Below are 20125 nucleotides of genomic sequence, written 5' to 3' on the forward strand. Positions count from 1 at the left end.
AAGCACAACAAAAACAAACAAAAATTTACACACAGTAATTTAGAAGACAAACAGATTTATTTAATTCTGAAAAATTTAACTTATCTCAATAAATTAAATACCTAATCTACATGTTCACGGTCTGATTTATATAGCCCCCAAACTGCCGGCACACAATAACTCATCTTCACAAGCTACGCTTTCCATGTTTCTTTACAAAATAACCAGGCCTCTCTTGGCTTGCTCCAGGTCCTCCCTCCCTCGTGAGACGACAAATATTCTAGTACTATACTGATGACGTAGTCCTTTAGAAAACTGAATTCTTATTAACCAAGCGTGAGGGTGGGAGAGTATTGTCAAATCATACCCTGACTAGAGCGGTTTTCACTTGAGTGTCGAAAGTAATTTGTGTTTGCTTTGGTTTTGCATTGTTACGCTCAGTGATTGGCTTAAAAATCTCGCGCCACTTTCTCAGCCAATCAGAACTAAAACCAAAACCAATTGTGACTCGCTCGCGCACGTTTTCCCGCGCTTCGTACCAGCTACATGTATTTGCTTCGTGTTTTGATTGGTTCACTGGATTCAGTGGATTGTCTGTGTCCTTTGTGATTGGCCAGAGTAATTACTTTGGTTTTGGTTTTACGACACTCAATTGAAAACTGCTCTATAAGCTAATCGCAACGCGCGTTATATCTTAACAAGCTCTAGCCGTAAAATGTCTTGCTACTCGGTTTTGAGCAGGCAATGCCAATCACAGACACCACACTCGACGGATCTCTAGAGTTACGTCACTAGTATACCGTATTTATTCGATTAAGCGCCCTGGGCGCTTATTAAATTTTTGGACGTTGAGGGTGGGCAGTTATTCGAGGCTGGGCGCTTAATACATTTTCACCATTTTTAGCAAGTAGTACGTTTATTTTTCAAGAAAACAATGTATAATAACTAAACGTGAAGGTGTACGAAAGCTGAATTTTAAACGTTCATTGAAAGTTTCAGTAAAAAAACTAAAAAACTCGGTTTTCGGGATAGGTCTCTTAGTAGTACTTTGTCAATTCTAATCTCAACTTGAACAATAATCAATACTCCTCTTGTGCCCTCATTTTAGCGGGGTGAGGGTGGGCGCTTATTCGAGGCTGGGCGCTTATTAACTTTTCCTACCTTCAGGGTGGGCGCTTATTCGAGGTTGGGCGCTTAATCGAATAAATACGGTAACTGAATAGAAGGGCAGAAAAAAAGAGGGACGCCTCAAAACAACGCCTCAAACAATTTCCTTAGAAAAGCTTCGTCTACGTTTGTCGTTTGTTGTACATGCAGGTGGTATCCTTTTGCAGTGCTGGAGGCCATTTTGACCTCGCAAGATAAGTGAGTTCGATCTTGCTGTCTGATTAAGTTCAGTCGATGTTACGACGCAAATCCTTTGGATAGTGAGTGGCGCAATGTTCTGATTCGTTCATCAATCGCATCTAATGTAAGGTTCTGTAAGAAGAGAAAGATCAATTTCAGGATTTGTACCGCAAAGTAATACAAACAACGCAGATTGTGAAAAACGAGCGCTTACGATAGTAGGTACTCGCCGGTCGGAGATGGCAAGAGAATTTTCGAGCTTTTGTGTTAAAACAACTAGACTGCTCGCTCTCAGTTTCTATCGACTCTGATAGTTGACTCAAGGCTTCGCCCCACGTCAACTTCAAGCTCGTAGTCAAATTGTTTTAGCCAAAATAAGTCCGCAACTAATTTTTCCAGATATGTCCAGGATTGAGCGCAAATGAGATGCACGCCCCTCATGACAGGCATCACAAAGTGTCCTCATTGATAAAAGTTCACCAAAACACACCAAAATCTGTCTAATTTGAAGTAATATGGAAATGTAAAATAATACAATCAAACATGAAGTACTCATTAAACAATACTTGCGTTCAATCCTGGACATAAGCGAATTTTTCTTCCGTCAACCGGTATAATGAAGACATTTTTTGCTGTCAACTGTCAAGGGGGAGCCAAGGGTGCTGTGTATGAAAATTTAATTGTCAACTGACAAAAGAGGGTTCTTTTCAGTTTACAATGGTTAACCGCCAACATTCAAAGGGGTGCAAAGGAGGGTCTCAATGGCCTTAACATTTAGGAGCCTCAAAATCACCCCATCCCATTCTCCATTAAATTCGTACTTGCAAAAGTTGTTTCGGCCGTCTTCAACGCTTCTCGTCGGTAATTTGTAGCTGGACTAAAATGCATGTACGGGTCTCGTGCAAAACAAGAAAGCTTAATTGATTACCTGAGAAGAATCTGTCAAATCTCCACTTGAAGAAAGCCTTCCATGTCCTAAATTCTGAGTATGAAAAATGCAACAAGAAGGTTCGATTTTGTTTTACTTTATCTGGAGGGAAAGATTAGTTGGCAGTATGGACTTGTTCCTAGGATGAGAAGTGTTGACTGAAAACTGAATTCTCCCAAAGAAAATTTCAGACTGTATGAAAAAAGTAAGAAGAATTTTGATTTTGAGATTGGAGGTAAAGAGTTGATACTCACGTTTTGTCTAAAGTACTCTGGCGAGAGTCCCTCGAGGTGCAAGATCTTTTCCTCGAGATCGGCGAGTCTCTCGTACACGTCACACGGTACAGGTCTCCCTAGAAATAACCACAAAAAGAGCATTATAGCAGGGCCGTAACCAGACCCATAGACAAAGCAAGATCTCTCTAGGGGGTTCTGAGGGCATACCGTATTTTCTCGATTTAACGCCGGGCCCCGAATAAACGCCGGGTCTCCAAGCTTTATTTGAAAATAAACCACTTAAACAATTATTAAAGGTTTACAGCAAGGCGCCCAAAAGTGTGACCACTTTTAATTTATTCACATTCTTTCGTGCAGATTTAATCCAATCAAAAGCCGTGGATAGCTTGCAGTTGACATCTGATTGGATTAAATCTGCACGAAAGAATGTGAATAAATTAAAAGTGGTCACACTTTTGGGCGCCTTGCTGTAACATGCTTCAAAAATAATGTTTTAAATATATCGGCTGTCAAAAATAATAAATAAAAATCATTTCTAAGAAACATAGGGCTTAAACAAACTCCTGGAATCAAATAAACGCCGGCTCTATTTGGCCAAGTTTGAAATAAACGACGGGGGCGTTTAAACGAGAAAATACGGTATGCTCCAGAAAAGTTTGCAATTTAGAAGCTCTAAAACTCGTTTAGGTATTTCTTGCGAAAAATCACTCTTGTTCAAGTGGGGATTATTTTCCCAACAAATCATCATTTTGTTTTTAATTTGGGTAAAAATCAAGACAAGGCACTTGCCTCGTCTTGGTCGCCATCCAAATCAGTGAAAGGTTCCGGCAATTCTACTTTTTTATAAAAAGGTTAACTCTCATTGTTGAAAACAGCAGAAAAATCAAGTTTCTGTATTTAGTTCACACAGTACAATGCGAAATTGTTGTCTTTTTTGTTAATGCTAGTCGAAAAAGTTGAAAGTTGAAAAAGGGTACCCTTTTTTCCAAAAAATGCTGGTATTGTTAGCTTTTGATCAGGAGCTCCTGCTTTTGATTGAAAATATTTGCACGTCAACATTGTCCGCTTTTTATGCATTTCCCACTGTTCCAAAAAAAAAGCTGCAGATAGAAATGTCCACTTTTTCATTGCTAAGAACCAATGTTATGGTTACTACAAAAAGGTACCTTTTTTAAGTTAAGGAGCAATCTTATCAAAAGCGCGAAAAAGGTACCATTTTCTCACTTCACCTTAGTAATAATCTCATCGAAAGTGCGAAAAAGGTACCTTTTTCGCTGCATTTAGAAATGACGTTTAATCATGCTATTGGGATTGAAACAACATTAAAAATCCTTCTGATTGACAGGTGTCAACCGTTGACGCCATTTGAGTATTTTTTCTGCTTGAATCGACTCGATTTTTCGATCCTCTAAGGGTGCGTTTCTTTGGGAAAAATCCAAATCCGGATTCTTGATCCAAAAACGGATTTTGCGTTTCTTTACCTATATCCGAAAATGGATTAATCTTGGATCAATGATCTGAAGAATCCACACTTCGAGTGGATACATTTAACAATTATCCTGCGAATCGCGCGGAATATCGCCTGATACTTAGCCGACGAGGCCGTAGGCCGAGTTGGCAAAATCAGACGATATTCCGCAAGATTGAGCAGGATAATTGTTTTATTATTCAACGAATTGTCAACGAAACACATTTTGCACATAGAAAAAACTGAAACTATGCAGCGCTTTACAAGATTTCGGACCAATCCGCAACCTACGAAATCGCAGGATATCTGTTATGTACGGATAACAGATATCGTTAACATTTTGACCATATATGGGCAGCGCGCGCATCTGTTGAATAATAACAGATCATATCTGAATCCGGATTTTTAGGATTCATGATCCGTGCGTTTCTTTGGGAAAGGATTCGAAAAAAGTACCTTGGCCCAGCGGTCTTTGCTGTGAAAATACAGGTTCGCTCTTTGTAAACACTGCCATACGGAAAGTTTTAGGCGGTTATTTCGATCACAATACTAAAATATTTCACGATAAAAGGAAACGGTAGCTTCAGATAGGTATGTAGTATCATTTTAAACGGGATACAGGTTTTCTAGAACAGCCACTGTGTGCCTACGGAAGTTGTATCCTTTTGAAATTGTCACGAGTTCAATTTGCACTGATCATTTCGCAATCATTCTTCGCTTTCAGATGCTTTCTCGCCACATTGTGCTTAACGCTAAAGAAGATCTACTTCGACGTGTGGTTTTTGTAAAAGATTTTGTATGCTTAAATTATTTTAGCTAGGATACATTCGACGAAAAGTAAATTTGTGCTGATATTTTATGTTCTGTGCGAAATGTGTTTACGGGGTTGTCATGGCAAAAAAATCCGTTTTCGGATTCTTCGTTTCTTTGGGAGCAAAGTATCCGTGTGATCTGAGATCAATGATCCAATTTTGGATTTTCCCAAAGAAACGCACCCTTAGAGAAACGAAAACTGGTTCGAAAAATCAGGGATAATATTGCAGTGTTTGATTGTGGAAAAGGGAAACGACTTTTGTCGGGTTCGAGAAATCGGGATCCATTTGCGGAGTTCCAAAATCCCACCGTTATCCCTAGCAGACAATTTCCAAAGAGTACTTGGGAAAAAGAGATTATGTGACCGCAACAGAAACAAAGTCGGCCAGGGAAACTTAGGTAAAATATAACACTGTGATACTAATTCTTACTAAATTTCGTAATTTTTTAATACGCGCGAAAAAAAAACATTGCGCGAAATTTAAACAGTTACACGCGAAAATTAATGCCATATTTTATATCAAAACAATAAAAATTTTAAATCTCTGGAACTGCTACTATCCATCCTTGTAAATATCGTTCCGTCTAGTTTTTGACTAGCACCCTTTCTCTGATTACTGTTTTCTTCAGCTTGTAAATTGGCCAAGGCCTCTTTAGCGCAGTCACCAAACTTTCCGTTTGCAGGCTCCCAGGGGCGGATACAGGGGGGGTGGATAGGGTGGATATCCACCCCCCATTTTTCAGTAAAAAAAATTCGAAATGTCACTTTATTTGAAATAGAAAATAAATAAATAAAGAAAAAATAGCTCTCGCTCATGTCTGGTTGTTGTTACGCCACGTTTCGCCGTCTGCCGCCACTTAGGGTTAGGGTTAGGGTTAGGCCCTAATGGTCTGCCATCCACCCCCCCCCCCCCCTTTTTAAATCCTGGATCCGCCCCTGGCTCCTTGTAGTTACATTGAACCAGACCTTTGTCTATTTCCAATAGTTCTTTAGTCATTGACGACTGATCCAGAAAACAATGACAAAATCGCGAAATTTAATCCACTTAAATTGCTCTAATTTTTCTTGCAATCGCGAAATACTGCTCCGGGAGTTTTCGCGAAATTAAGTACGCGTGAAAATAAACACCCAAAAAAATAAGAAAAACATAGCGAAAAATGTACTTCTGATCAAAAAGCTTAGATTCACATGCAAAAATTTTGATAAACCCTTTAGAAGAAAATTTCACGGCTTCGAAGAATCACAGGCCCACTTTCTTCGACTTTACCCAGGGGTCACCCAAAACTTTCCAGCTTGAGCAAAGAACGGATCGAAAGTCTGCATATTTAGCATATAATTATGCAAATAATTATGACTCATGCAAATTAGTCACATCTTTTGTTCTCAAGTGGACCAATCAGAAAATTGGTACGTTTCCTGAGAGGTCCGCTTCAGCGTTATAAATTTTACTCGCCCCTCGTTTTTCGCTCAATCTCATTTAGCGAAGTAACGTTCTACGCGAAGTTTGTGTTCGAGAAAAAGAGAAAATTATGTCTGGCCGAGGAAAAGGAGGAAAGGGTCTTGGAAAAGGAGGTGCTAAGCGCCATCGTAAGATCTTGAGGGACAACATCCAAGGCATCACCAAGCCAGCCATCCGTCGTCTTGCTCGCCGTGGCGGTGTCAAGCGAATCTCTGGTCTGATCTACGAGGAGACTCGCGGTGTTCTCAAAGTTTTCCTTGAGAACGTGATCCGTGATGCTGTGACCTACACCGAGCACGCCAAGAGGAAGACTGTGACAGCCATGGATGTGGTGTACGCTCTCAAACGCCAGGGACGTACTCTGTACGGATTTGGCGGCTAGATTTCTAGCAAGACTTCTATTATATCGGCTCCTTTAGGAGCCACCAAATCTCTCGAAAGGCAATGACCAACAGATCAATAAGTTTCGATGACAAATTCTTCCACCCTAAACGTAAGATAATAAAATAAGATTTGGCTTACTGAAATATTCGCCAAGAAGCTAAAATTGGGTTGCAAATCAGAGCTCCCGATCACGCTCGCTCTTGATATTTCCAAGCGCATGAATTCTTGCGATTTCTCGTGTGAGCTCGTTTTTGTTCATGTGTCGCCTTGTTTCGCTTTTTCCCTCATTTTTAACGAAAAATTACGAGCTGACTATTTGAAAGAAAAGGATTTCTTAGCTTTAATCATAATTTGGCGGCCGGTAAATTGCTTCGCGCTCAAATCGGGCAAAAGCAACACACTTCCATCACATCTACGAAATGTTGAATTGAATCAGAAACCCGTGTAACTCCCTATGATTATGGGTTTCTGATTGAATCTTGATGGAAAGACAATTTTTCGTAGAAAACAAATCACAGAAATTGATTGAGTACAACATACTAGAAAACAGAAATTTCCGATACAATTATTTTAGCGGGTTTCTTTGCAAACAAACCCCGCGACACCAAACGCTTCGTTTCCTTTCATGTATTCTTTCAAGCGCACCAATGGCTGCGCTGAATTTTCGATCCGCATACTAATTGATCCGTCCGGTTATTTCATATAAATGGCGAGGTCAACAAAATAAACTCTATTCAAGCTTTATAATATGGCACCGAAAGTAGCTGGTAAGAAAGGCGAGAAAAAAGCCGGGAAGGCGAAAGGTGCAACTGAAGGAAAAGTAAAGAGAAGCAGAAAGCGAAAAGAAAGCTATGCCATTTACATCTACAAAGTCCTCAAGCAAGTTCACCCCGATACTGGGATCTCCAGTAAAGCTATGGGCATCATGAACTCTTTTGTGAACGATATCTTTGAGCGTATCGCCACCGAAGCTTCGCGGCTGGCACACTACAATAAGAAATCCACGATCAGCTCCCGCGAGATCCAGACCGCCATCAGGCTGCTTCTGCCCGGTGAACTGGCCAAACACGCCGTCAGTGAAGGAACCAAGGCTGTGACTAAGTACACAAGCAGCAAATAAACCTACTACCACCAACATCAGAACTCGAGTAAATCAAGAAATTCCAACAGACTTTGCCAGGCTGTTGAAGAATACTATTTTGTGAAACGGAACAATGGTGCTTTTATATCAGACTTGGCTACTGCCTGTATAAAGCTGACAATTTTTAAATTTCTTATGTGAATATGATATTAATTAAACAAAATTGAATCGAAGTTACATGTAACTGTGTCCTTTGGAAATCCATATCTTTTTTAACTAATTTAATTTTGACAATTTTGTGTGTGTATAGCTAAAATAAAACTGAAAGTTTTAATATCACCATAGCATCTTTTCTGTTGTGTAACTTTATTTATATGATTTTAAAAATTGAATGTCATTTTGCTAGCGTAAAATTGTATGTAATGCAATTCTAATAATCTCTTCCCCTCCCCAGGAAATATTTATGAAAAGCAAACAATCCTTTTTTTGGCAAATGGCAATCTTAATTATGTAATATTTAAAAAAAACAGTTTTTAAAATGAAAAATCCAGCAATCCCATGGAAACTCCTAAAACAGCACTGAGGCCCCATTAGGGGTTTTAGGGATACGGGATATTTGAGGAAAAAATTATAGGGATATGGGATATTTCAGGGAAAAATTATAGGGATACGGGATATTAAGAAAAGAGATTGTGGGATACAGTGGAACCTCGATATAACGAAGGGCCAAGGGACTGGCAAAATGTGTTCGCTATATCGAGGTTTCCTTATATCGAGGTTCTTTTCCATATATTTTGCTATTACAGGGACGAATTATTGGATTCGTTATATCGAGGACTTCGTTATATAGGTTCGTTAAATCGAGGTTCCACTGTACCGTAAAATTCCGGTTATAAGCCCCCCCCCCCCTCCCCCCGCTTATAAGCCCTCCCGGTTATAGACCCATCTACCTGGAAACAAACAAATACATTCGATTATAAGCCCCCCCAGATATAAGCCCCCCTCTGCCAGATGACAGTACTGAACAGGGCTAAATGTTGCTTTATTATGCGTTTTTAACCAAAAAAACGCATTTCAAACAACACTCCTGTGGCTCGTTTCGAAACGTTTTTTATTCCGCTTATAAGTAGGGCTTTCCACAAGTTGCTCGAGATTTCCCAAAAAGTTGCCCGTAATTTCTCAAAAAGTTGCTAAAAAGTTGCTCCAAAAATCCAAAAAAGTTGCTTCTGATAATAAAAGTTGCTCGAAAGTTGCTCCAAAAAATCCAAAACGATGCTTCTAATCAAGAGAATTTCTCTAAACATATGCTAATTTCCCTTTGAGGGTAAGATTTCTAAGCAGTTTTATGTAATTTTACAGCAAAAGAAGTATATAAAACATATTAAGGGGAAAATTTGTTAAATAACAAGGATTTTCTTTAACTGAGGAAAATCGTGAAGATATCGATGACGTCATGTTTGCTGACGAGTTTTGTAATGTTTTAATGCAGAATGATCCGAAAGTTAAAACGTTTCAGATGTTCCTCGGAAGCCTTCGGCAAACTTCGTAAATCTTCGGAAACGTTCGTATTGCCTTTGAACAACACTCGGATAACTTTCGGAGATCTTCAGTCTAGAAATTGCGCAAAATGCAACAAGTTGCTCGAGAGGAAAAAAGTTGCTCGAAGGGGAAAAAAGTTGCTCGAATCATGAAAAGTTGCCAAAAAGTTGCCGAGCAACTTGTGGAAAGCCCTACTTATAAGCCCTCCTGGATATAAGCCCCTCTGCTTATAAGCCCACACACAACCCCTTAGGAAGTTGTATAAACCCAGGGCTTATAACCGGAATTTTACGGTATGGAACTTACGGGAATTAATGGGATACAGGATATTTGGGCCAAAAATGAATGGGATACTCGGACCCCCACCCCCCACCCCCCCCCCCCAATAGGGCCTCAGCACTTTAAATCATATAAAACGGTACCTGGGCCATATCCGAGGTGCGCCTCCATATTTCTGAGGCGTTCTTCTATTCCAGGGCAGGATCTTGCCTCCAGTCGAGAGGGTAGTGTTGTTTGTTTTGAGATATCGGGTCCTAATGCTTGTGCCTCGCTTGAAGTGCTTGTGTTTTCAACTTGGGTGACTGTCAGGGAATTAAGTGAGTAAAAGACAAAAAGTTTATAATCACTAAAACAACAAGCGACCAGACCAGGAGAATATTTCCAGAAATAAACAGAGGAAGTCAAGTATTGTTTCACCTTTCTTCATATTTTATATAAAACGATACAAATATTTTCTGTGAAGTTTTTATACTAAGACATTGAATTAATGGGATCTGGTCAGAATTTGGGTATTGAGTTTTGGGTCATGCCTAAATTAGGTTAAGAAAATCACTTACCTTATTATAGGAAATTAACGCTTGTGTTAATTAAGGTATTTGAAATTAACGCAACTTAAATTAACGCGAATTGAATGAAAAATTACTTCCCAATAAAGGAAACTAACGCGACAGAGGGGGGAACATTTCAAAATGAAGGAAATTAACGTGACGTACACAACAGGAACAAGTTTATTTCACACTTGTAGGTGTGTAATCTTAAATGAAAACAATGTTCGTGCTACTTTTCCCACTTTAAGCATTCTTCACAGTATCATTGATAGTGGCAGATAAATTATTATGCTTTTTCCTTGGAGTCAAGAACATCTGGACTGTAACGAAAAATTGGGGCCAAAATAATGGAAATTAACGTCATGGAAATTAACGCTCCACTTAATAAACGGCACAGAAATTAACGTTAACAAAAATTACAAGAAAGTTTTAAATTCGCGTTAATTTCATGACGCGTTAATTTCCTATAAGGTATTTTGCTAAGCCTCCTACACAGATGTTCCTTGGGCTTGTCACATGTTTGTCAAGTGTCATACCTGCTATACCTGTCTCCCAGGCGTTATAACTAAAGTCCAACAAGTGATGAAGAAATTATTCAACATGACACGAGCATGGGACAAAGAAAAAAATCTGAGTCCCCGACGGGAATCGAACCCATGGCCTCCCAGATACCGGTTGGGCGCTCTAACCAACTGAGCTACGAGAGACTCGTTGTGAGCTGGGCCATTTACTAGGTTGATATATGACACACGTCCTGCATACTGCTAGGATCAGCAATTATGTCGAAATCATCAAATGTGTAGTAAATAATAAAGATGGTAAATTTCAAGCTCGGTGATTTATTTATCACTATTTATCACCGAGCTTGAAATTTACCATCTTTATTATTTACTAAAGCACAACAATATTTCAAAAACCCATATTGCATTCCATTTTAATTGTTGTCGCTTTTGGCCATTTGTACCTGTACCTTGTAAATTATTGCTGTGTTATTGAAATGTTCCTTCACTGTTTTAGAGGTAATTTTTATATTTCACTAAATTTAATGGTCATTTCCCATGCCTAAATTTGGCTAAAATCTGTGACACAGTCCCTTTAATTAGGTCTACCAAGCATTGTTTCAAAAAGTTACAGCCCATCTAACCTTTGATGTGGCTTTTCTGTCCAAGCCTGCGCACAAACACTGCATCAGTTCGTGCACATCTAAATTCTGTGTTTAGGAAAAAAAAAACAGGCATTAGGTTTGTGAGAATAAAGTGGGGGGGGGGACAGGGGGGTCTGAACCTCTTGCTTCCCGTACCTTTTACTCCTGCTTCCCGCCCCTTTTCTCCCGGGCTCCCGCCCCCCTGTCCCCCTCCACAATAAAGGATTTCTATGTGACCTCCAGGCTTGAAGGGCTAATAATCAAATGTTCAACTGCATTTAAGAAATCATAAATTAAAGGAGAAATTTAGTTCTTTTATCTATGCTTTTATGGGTTAATAATACATCATTAAAACCTGGCTTACCATTATTATTTTCTGTATCAATGACATTACAAAACTCTCTCTTATTAAGCAAGTCCACCTCTATGCGTTTTCGTTGTATAAAAGCTGAGATCCTTCTGTCAATCTAAATAATTGACCAAAAAATATATAAACAAATTTATTTATTACATAAACATAATTATGTAAATATTTAAAATTTTAATTAACTTATTAAATTTATTGTAAATTATAAAGTTCTCTCCCAATCACAACTGATATTAAGTGGCAGTTTTACTTAAATATACTGGTACATTAAAAAATAATAAATTCTTTGGTTAAATTTTAATAATCAGGGCTCGAAAATTTTTTTAGACAGATGCCGGTCATGTTGACTGGCCAAACTTTTTTCAGCTCGGTCACGTGTTTTTTCTGACTGGAAAAATACTAAAAGATAGATAGATAGATAGTTTATTAATACAACTTCGCAACCTAAAAGGTTGAATTATGTCATATTTACAAATTTATAAAGCTATAAAAACTAACGATAAAATGTAAAAATATTTAAAGAACTATACAAGAGTGATTAAAATCCAAACTTAAGTACATTAGAGACAATAAAACTATTTCTAAATCTATTAGTCTTAAAAACAGGGTTAAACTGGCGTGACTTTCTGAGGTTATAACTACTAAGATTCCGTGGGGGCAGTAAATTCCTCAGTCTACTGTCAAAAAATACCTTATCTTAGCCTATCTAGCTTTATCTGAGATTATCTGGTGAGGGTGTCTTTTTTACTTCATATGTTCGAAAAAGTTGTTAAAAAATTGATAGTATCAAGAATGTTATTTTTTCTGGTCATCAGCAATCACTTTAAAAGCCATTTCCAAAATGACCGGCAAACCAAAACTTTGTCGGGACATGTTCCTGTTATCTTGACCAGACATTGTCCATTGACTGACCATTATTTTCAAATACCCTGATAATGTCATACCTCAGTTTTGTCAGCTTTGACTTGGATCAGTGATGTATCCAATTCTTGAACATTGTGAGAAGCTACAAAGTAAACAGTTTTTAAACCTATAAATTATTATTCTGATACATATTCCAGCTACCCAGTAGTAATTAAACAACCAAGAAACTATCACTTTAGTCTGACAGGTTTATTTTCCATATCATACCGGTAATTGCTCACAATAAAAATAGACAAATCTTACTTAATCAAAAGACCACAAAATTTTTTAAAATGTAAAAGATCATCACCCAGGTAGCAAAATAGAATGTGAATGGGAGAAATGGTTGTGTAATAATTATGGGTGGTATGCTAGAGGGCAGGGTGCGTAGCCCTCATTCTGAACAAATGAGCCCTCTTCCCACTCAGTTTTTTTTCACTCAATGATCTTTGAGTGTGAGTCTGTAGGGATTGTTCATAAGTTAGATTGATCAAAGTTATAGTAAGCTTTTACCAGAGTTGTCTTCCTGTTTATCATCTAACTTCATTTTCTTGGCTGCAGGACTCATCAGTGCAGTGTCGGTAGTTTCTAGCTTTTCCACTTTTGTACATTTTCCCTAGAAAACGATGCAGCAAATGTCTATTATTTTTCACAAACTAATTTATATTCACACCACAATACAACATTTTACCTTGATAATGATGTTAGTTACATCAAAACGTCGGACAACTTTAGTTTTAATATTTCTACTGAAAATTTTTCAGTAAACCGTTGATTATAAAAAGTAATTTGCCAGCTAATTAGGAAAATGGCAGTTTTATGACTCAGCATATATAGAAGACAATGGTCACGTTTAACTTTATATGCCCAAATATATGTCAAGTCAAGGGGATGGAGGTGGGGGAACCAGAAATGGACCAGCACCCCATCTTCAAGGGAATTAGTAGAAATACTCCTTATATACGATATTCATTGGTTGACTGATTGAACCCCACAGCTAATTTTTGAAAAACATGTTGTTCAAGAAAATATAATCATACCTCTCTCACAGAAGGTTTTTTGGCTTGCAACCACCCCCCTACCCCCACTGATGACCTGCTAAATAACTACAGATAATTAAATGCTCAACGACGGTACCCTGTTTAGAACGGGTGCAGACCATGATAAGAATAGACTCGCTTGAAAATATATGCCCTGCCTTGTTCAGGGCAGACGTCCCTATCCCTAAGACCATATAGGGGAGTACCCCCCCCCCCCGTCCTCCCTTCCGCCCCCAACACACCCAGCTCTAGCCTGCGAGAGCAGACGCATTTCCGGCCGTCGCTTTTCTCCCGGAGAGAAGCAGGCTAACCCAGCTCTGGATATGGATATTTTCTGGAACCATGCACACAATAAAATTATAAGCTCATTTGATCATTTATAATTTAAATATTCTGCTCACCCAAATTGTTTTCAAAAAAAGTAGTCTCATTACCTGAATTAACTTAATGTCTTCAACAAGTTGAGAAAGATGTCCTAAAACTGCAGACTCATTCACTTCTGTTTTAAGAAGTTCTTCACAGCTAAAAGTCAATTTTACTACATCTGCTGGCAAAGATAACTGCATGGGAAAAACAAGATTTACAAAATCGATCTTTGTTATGCACTCAGAGCTTGTAAAATAGCTAAAACACGTTACCTTTTGAAGAAAACCTTCAATTAAACGCAAAATCTCCACCAAAATATTTTCTTGTTCCATGTTGTGCACCGATCGCAATGAAATTCTCCCAAGAAAACTAATTTGCCAGGCTACCAAGTAGAAACTGACAAATAGCGCGGTCGCTAAGCAAGGCATGCTTGTTTGAGGCAAGATGTTTTACCATGTAAGTTTTCTCTTCAATTATTGCGTTGAAAACGACGTTATTTTGCTGTTTTGAAGGTGAAACATCTTTCAGCTAATTACTATTTTGTCCGTAGATCTCCTTGGAACACGAAATCTTGCTTCATCCTCGATATTTTGGGCCGAACTTGCTGCAAACAGTCAAGCAGAAGCTATTCACTGAAGTCGAAGGAACTTGTAGTGGAAAGTAAGTTATTCTCAAATTGTATCTCTCTGTTTACTTAGTTAGAAGTTATAAAAGTACAAGAATTCATTTATGCAGGGAAATACGCTGTTCTTTAAGAGAAAGCTTTCACAGTTGTTCACGTGTGAAGACAAATTTCTTTTTCAGTTATGAGTCAGTTATAACACAGGAAGCCATAGACAGATATATAGAATTTTAATTGTAGTGTCAAAACCTTATCACCTGGGAGAATCTCATACTAATTTTAGGACACAAAGTAAATATAAAGAAAAATATTATTATTATTATTATTATTATTATTATTATTATTATTGACTGTTAAGTTATCATACCCAAACCCTAAAACTAACCTGACTTCTAATTTTCTGCTAGATCAAATAATATTAAATTATTTAATTAAGCTAGCTTTATGTGGAGAAAGTGTGTTTATCATGCATCATTTCTAGGCTGTGATATTTTATTTAAAATGATTATTAATTCATGTTAAAACAACAGGTCTTTTTTCAGTCTATTTGTTATTCTTTTGTGTTCATGCAAATTCAAATAGCCTGAAAAAGAACTATTCAACCATTGACAATGGGCTTTGAGCCAACCATCAAAGTGGCAATTCATAGATTTAGTTTATGTTATCGCCATATTTGATAATTGGCTCAGGGCAATCAACTAATGGAGTCCTCAAGCTTGCTGTTTAGTTGTTAAATTATTGATGGGATAATGTATGCAGCAGTAAGGAGTCTGATTGTAGGATTGTCATCATCAATCCTTGTGGTGCCTTGTGACAAATAAGTCCTCTTGTATGATAAACTGGTTTATTTTGTATGTGAAGACTTCATGTTTATAAAAGGCCATGTTCATCCATTTAGCTTTGTGACCCATATTTATAGTTTTGACACTTGAAAACAATAAACATGATCGCAAAGCCAAATGGATGAACATAGGCATTTAATAGGAGGGGTATCAAATGGTCTTTGCGAGCATTTGCGAGCACGCGAGCACAGCGTTTTTCTTTGCGAGTACAAGCATTGACAAAAATTAGCCTTGCGAGCAACGAGCACTTTTCAAAAACCTAACTCCACTAAAAACCGAGCATGCGAGCACTTGTAAAAATGTGCGAGCACGAGCAAACGAACACCCACTGAAATTTTGCGAGTATTGCGAGCACTGCGACATTTTGAGGGACCATTCATGACCCCTAATAGGGCCAGCTTATCCTTTACCACAGATCACAATAGCAGAAAAATATTGTAAAAAACCAAAGGTTACGACCCTCTCACACCCCCAAATAAAAGTAGCAACCCCCTTCTTACCGAATTCTAAAAGTAGACAATGCACTGATAGAGACAATGCTTCAAAAGAGGCAACCTCAAAATGCAACTTAACTTGTTATAAAAACAATGGAAATTTTTACAGACATAACAATCTGTATCAAAATGATGTCTCTTTTAGATGACCCATGTTATAAATGCAGTATATTATTCAGTCTCTCTCTTGGCTGTTTTTTTTTTTCTGGATAAAAAAGTACAGTATTTTCTCAAACTGTTTTCAGATATGGATTCATCATAGCTGTCACCACGATTGACAACATAGGAGTTGGTCACATCCAGCCAGGCCGTGGATTTGTTGTCTACCCCGTAAAATACAAGGTGAAGTGAACTTCTAAATATGTTGCAACAAGCTAAGATAAAAACTGTGTAGGAGGCTAAACGAAAATGTTCGATAGTGGAGGGAATATTACATTGTTCCTGACCATTATTCTTATGTGGATTACATAATTTTATCTTTTTACAGGCCATTGTTTTCAGACCTTTTAAAGGAGAAGTTTTGGATGCTGTGGTCACCCAAGTAAATAAGGTAGAGCAACAGATCATGTAACTTCTTTCATTTCTTTTTTAATATTGTAAGAAATGTTATGCACTGTGTGGTTGTCGGGTTTGTTCAACCCTTATGTGTTTTTGATGTGGCCAAATAATGGTAAGCATATTGGACTCCATGTAATGGCCATATGGAGCAATAGCCTGTGAGCTAGCCTGCACAAGGTAATTGTTGACATTGTGTTCTTGGGCAAGACACTATACTCTCCAAGTTCCTCTTTACCACCAAAGGGAAATAAATGGGTGTTGAAATATTGTCGCAGAAACCTGGCAGAATATTAAGAATGGGAGAGTGGTGCTGTGGACTAACACCCCTGCCGTGGAGAGTAGTAATAATTATTTTTGCTTCATGCTATGGTAGGGATGCATGGTTGCCTAATAGTTAGTCGCTGGACTCCGGATCAAGTGGGCTGGGTTCAAGCCCGTAGCCATTCTTGGGTAACCTACTTAACTCTCTCCACCCAGGGGTATAAATGGGTACCAGTGAATTTTCTGCTGGAGGCAATCCTGTGATGGACTAGCATCCGATCCGAGGGGGGGGGGGGGAGGGGAGTAGAAATACTTTTAGTCGCTTTATGCTGCAGAAACCAGGATAAGCTTCAGCCTGATGGGCCACTAGGCTCAAATGCAGTCTTAACCTTATATCTTTATGCTACGGAAACTAGAGTTAAGCAGTCCACCCTGCAACTGACTCCTTCAATCACTTGAACTGAAACAAGCTTTACCTCTTTCACACTGTGTTGTCAATCCTTTTTTTGTTAGGTTGGGTTGTTTACAGAGATTGGCCCCCTGTCATGCTTTGTATCAAGACATGTAAGTATCTCTTGCTGTGAACATTGTCTTCTTCTTGCCCAATTATTGCAATGAGTAATAAATACATTATGTGATTGAAAATCCTTGTTGAAGCACTTGCAAAGTTTCATACTTATATCATTCAATCATTCAAATATCGAGACATGTTATTGTAGCATGAGCACCTGAAGGGTACTCTGTAAGCTGCCATGCCGTCATGACACAATTGTTTGCTTTGCAACGTCAAGACAAAAGCTTCAGGCTTTGTCTGAGCTTAGAGTTAAGTATTCACCATCCTCTGGTACAGAACTTGTTCCCTAACTGTATTTGGCAATATTTAGAAACAAGGGCAAACAACTGTTATTCTTTCAATGTCAAGTGGTGTAGACGACATGTGGCTGACATGAGAGTTGTGACAGGTATATTCCAAGGAAAACAGTCAAAGTTTCTATAACGATGAAATATGCTGACTGCAACCTTGTGTCTGTCTAACATTTTATTTTTTAGTCCATCCCATCTGATATGGAGTTTGACCCAAACTCTAATCCACCATGTTACAAGACACAGGATGAGGTAGGAACAATTTTAAATTAGCGAGATTATCATAAAACTCTGTGCGCTCTTTAATGAAATTAATACATTTCCACTTGTCCCATGCCCTAGTTGTGCTAAAAGGTCTTATTAAACCTCAAATCTGTATCGTTTGACAACTACAATTTTTTTTAAATAAACAACCCCTGAAAAATCTGCCATTTGAAGATTTTCTATTTGCAACTAATGCTCCAAACATTTAGGAAATAGCAGAACCTAAATTTTAAACTTTTCCAGGGTTAGGGACATGTCCTTACACCCTCTAGGTTGTCACATGTGCCTGGCAGATCTCTGAATTTTTTGCATCTGCCACTGAATGTCTCAACCATGAAGAATGAGTGTTTGTATCATGTCTCATTCACCACACTTTCTCATAAGTTGACATAATCATTTTCTGTAATGTTTGTTTTAAGGACATTGTAATACAACAAGATGATGAAATACGCCTCAGAATTGTAGGAACTCGGGTTGATGCTAATGATATTGTAAGTATGGCATTTTGTGTGTTCCAGTAAAAACCCGCGTGTAAGAACCTAGGCATTTAAGAACCTTCTGGCAGAAATTTGCTTTCTAAATACCCCACAATATAAGAACCTGTTTAGCCAAACAAATTCCAACAGTTTCTTATAGGTGGGGTTTAACTATTTAATTTTTTTTTTTTTTTTTTTTTTTACCAAAAGCCAAAAAGGTGATGTTAAATACAGTACTGTATCATTGATCAATTAATGTTGTTGGACTTTTGGCAACATGGGTACATTATTATAATGAAGAACAGACCAGATCTTATACTATTTTCTGATAATCAACAACAATGTCTATTCTGTAGAAATTAAGAACCTAATTAAGAACCTACTTAGCCTAAACTGTCAATAAGTACCCCATAATACAAGAACCTGTTTTGCCAAACTCTGAAAAAAGTAGGTTCTTACACGCGGGTTTTTACTGTAATTGTTACTAGATAAAAACTACAAGACTTTTATGTGATATATGTGTAGCTCTCAAGGCTCAACAATCTTGTATTTGCAACCGATATTTTTTAAGATCACTTTTTCTGTTTGATTGAACATGAATCCTACTTATGACACAGAATCTTTAAAAAATAATTTTGATTTATTTGCAGTTTGCTATTGGTTCACTCATGGATGACTACTTGGGTAAGAGCTTCTTTTGCTTTTATCTTAATGAACTTTGTGCAAGGTGCAAAGCTAATTTACAAGTAAACAAAATGGATGCCAAGATGCCGAGCAGCCCCCTTTTTTTCTAGACTACGAGCAGGCCCTATTTTTCGTAGAGTCCGTCGTGCTTGAAGCGAAAAGTTTTTTCGAAGAGTCCGTCGAGCTTGAAAAAAATTTCGCTTAAAGCTCCACGAACTCTGCGAAAAAATAGGGACTACTTGTAGTCTACTTAGCCTGTTGAGCATGAAGCAAAACAAAAGCATGGATTGAAATATGCTCGTGCAAACTCTGGGGGCAAGACACTTTTGCATTCCATTTTTCTACTAGCGTAATTTTTTTGCTTCACACTTGAAAGACTCAGAAAAAGAGGTCTGCTCGTAGGCTATATGGTGTTTTGTTAGTGGCCTCCAGCCTCCTTTCGTCTGTATTTTATCTTAATTTATACATGTCTCTTGCTCTTGTTGCAGGTCTTGTCAGTTAACAGAGCTTTCCCTCTCCAGTGGTACTCCTTAGATAGTTATATTTTAGGGGAGAGAATACACTGATCAATCAAGATATCAGAAAGAGCTGAACACAAGTGACATTCAAAAACAAGGACAGATATTTTCTGAGAAAGTTTCTCTTACAGCTCATCATCCACAGTGGCCTTTTCATTAATATTCTCTTGATGCATTTGTCTGTGTTCCCAAAGTGATACAAGCAGTGACTATTTTCTCACACTGTACATGTAAAAAATATTTATTTTATAAGTACTTTTTACTATAATTATGGCCAGAACGTTCAAAACACAGTCAGACAGAATACAGCAGGGCTTGAAAAAAAAAAAAATGCTGTCCAGTCATCCAGGACAAGTAGATTTTACTACAGGGCAAGTTACTTTTCATGATCACCCATGCATCGCCCTTGAAATGGAAAATTATCCTTTATTTTTGGCTTACACCCGCTTTCAGTGTTAAGTGCATAGCGGTTTTCTATCGACTAAATAGTGGTAACAAGTTAGAATGGGGTTTTTTTTTTAACAAGCAAGATGATCAAAATCCGCCAATCACTGTGAAAGCCCACTAGCTTGACCTTCTGAACACTTTGGGCTCATTTGAACCAACAACGGTATGCATCGGTTTTTATTGGCTCATTTTAAACAGCACGTGGAAAAGACA

General features: G+C 38.1%; 3 protein-coding genes and 1 pseudogene across 3 annotated transcripts; 3 read left to right on the plus strand and 1 right to left on the minus strand.

Moving 5' to 3' along the window:
* Positions 1–808: 808 nt before the first annotated feature.
* On the minus strand, positions 809–14232 carry LOC144636843 (MAP3K12-binding inhibitory protein 1-like). The gene is made up of 10 exons (XM_078496052.1): positions 14155–14232; positions 13951–14076; positions 12990–13092; positions 12518–12579; positions 11571–11673; positions 11207–11272; positions 9658–9816; positions 2509–2606; positions 2255–2308; positions 809–1458 (listed from the first exon to the last, which is right to left on the minus strand). Exons 1-10 carry the CDS (start codon positions 14212–14214, stop codon positions 1384–1386), a joined length of 906 nt encoding a protein of 301 aa, XP_078352178.1. The 5' UTR covers positions 14215–14232; the 3' UTR covers positions 809–1383.
* LOC144634297 (histone H4) lies at positions 6253–6912 on the plus strand. Its single transcript, XM_078493215.1, has one exon. It carries the CDS (start codon positions 6302–6304, stop codon positions 6611–6613), a length of 312 nt encoding a protein of 103 aa, XP_078349341.1. The 5' UTR covers positions 6253–6301; the 3' UTR covers positions 6614–6912.
* LOC144634296 (histone H2B, gonadal pseudogene) lies at positions 7246–8035 on the plus strand (annotated as a pseudogene).
* A 63-nt stretch (positions 14233–14295) lies between the features above and the next one.
* Positions 14296–19855, plus strand: LOC144636857 (DNA-directed RNA polymerase II subunit RPB7). The gene is made up of 9 exons (XM_078496068.1): positions 14296–14338; positions 14433–14542; positions 16086–16182; positions 16328–16390; positions 17173–17223; positions 17710–17775; positions 18207–18278; positions 18914–18947; positions 19436–19855. Exons 1-9 carry the CDS (start codon positions 14327–14329, stop codon positions 19447–19449), a joined length of 519 nt encoding a protein of 172 aa, XP_078352194.1. The 5' UTR covers positions 14296–14326; the 3' UTR covers positions 19450–19855.
* Positions 19856–20125: the final 270 nt, after the last annotated feature.

Source organism: Oculina patagonica, chromosome 13 (assembly GCF_052425735.1).
Source record: "Oculina patagonica isolate OP01 chromosome 13, crgOcupat, whole genome shotgun sequence".
Lineage (NCBI taxonomy): Eukaryota > Metazoa > Cnidaria > Anthozoa > Scleractinia > Oculinidae > Oculina > Oculina patagonica.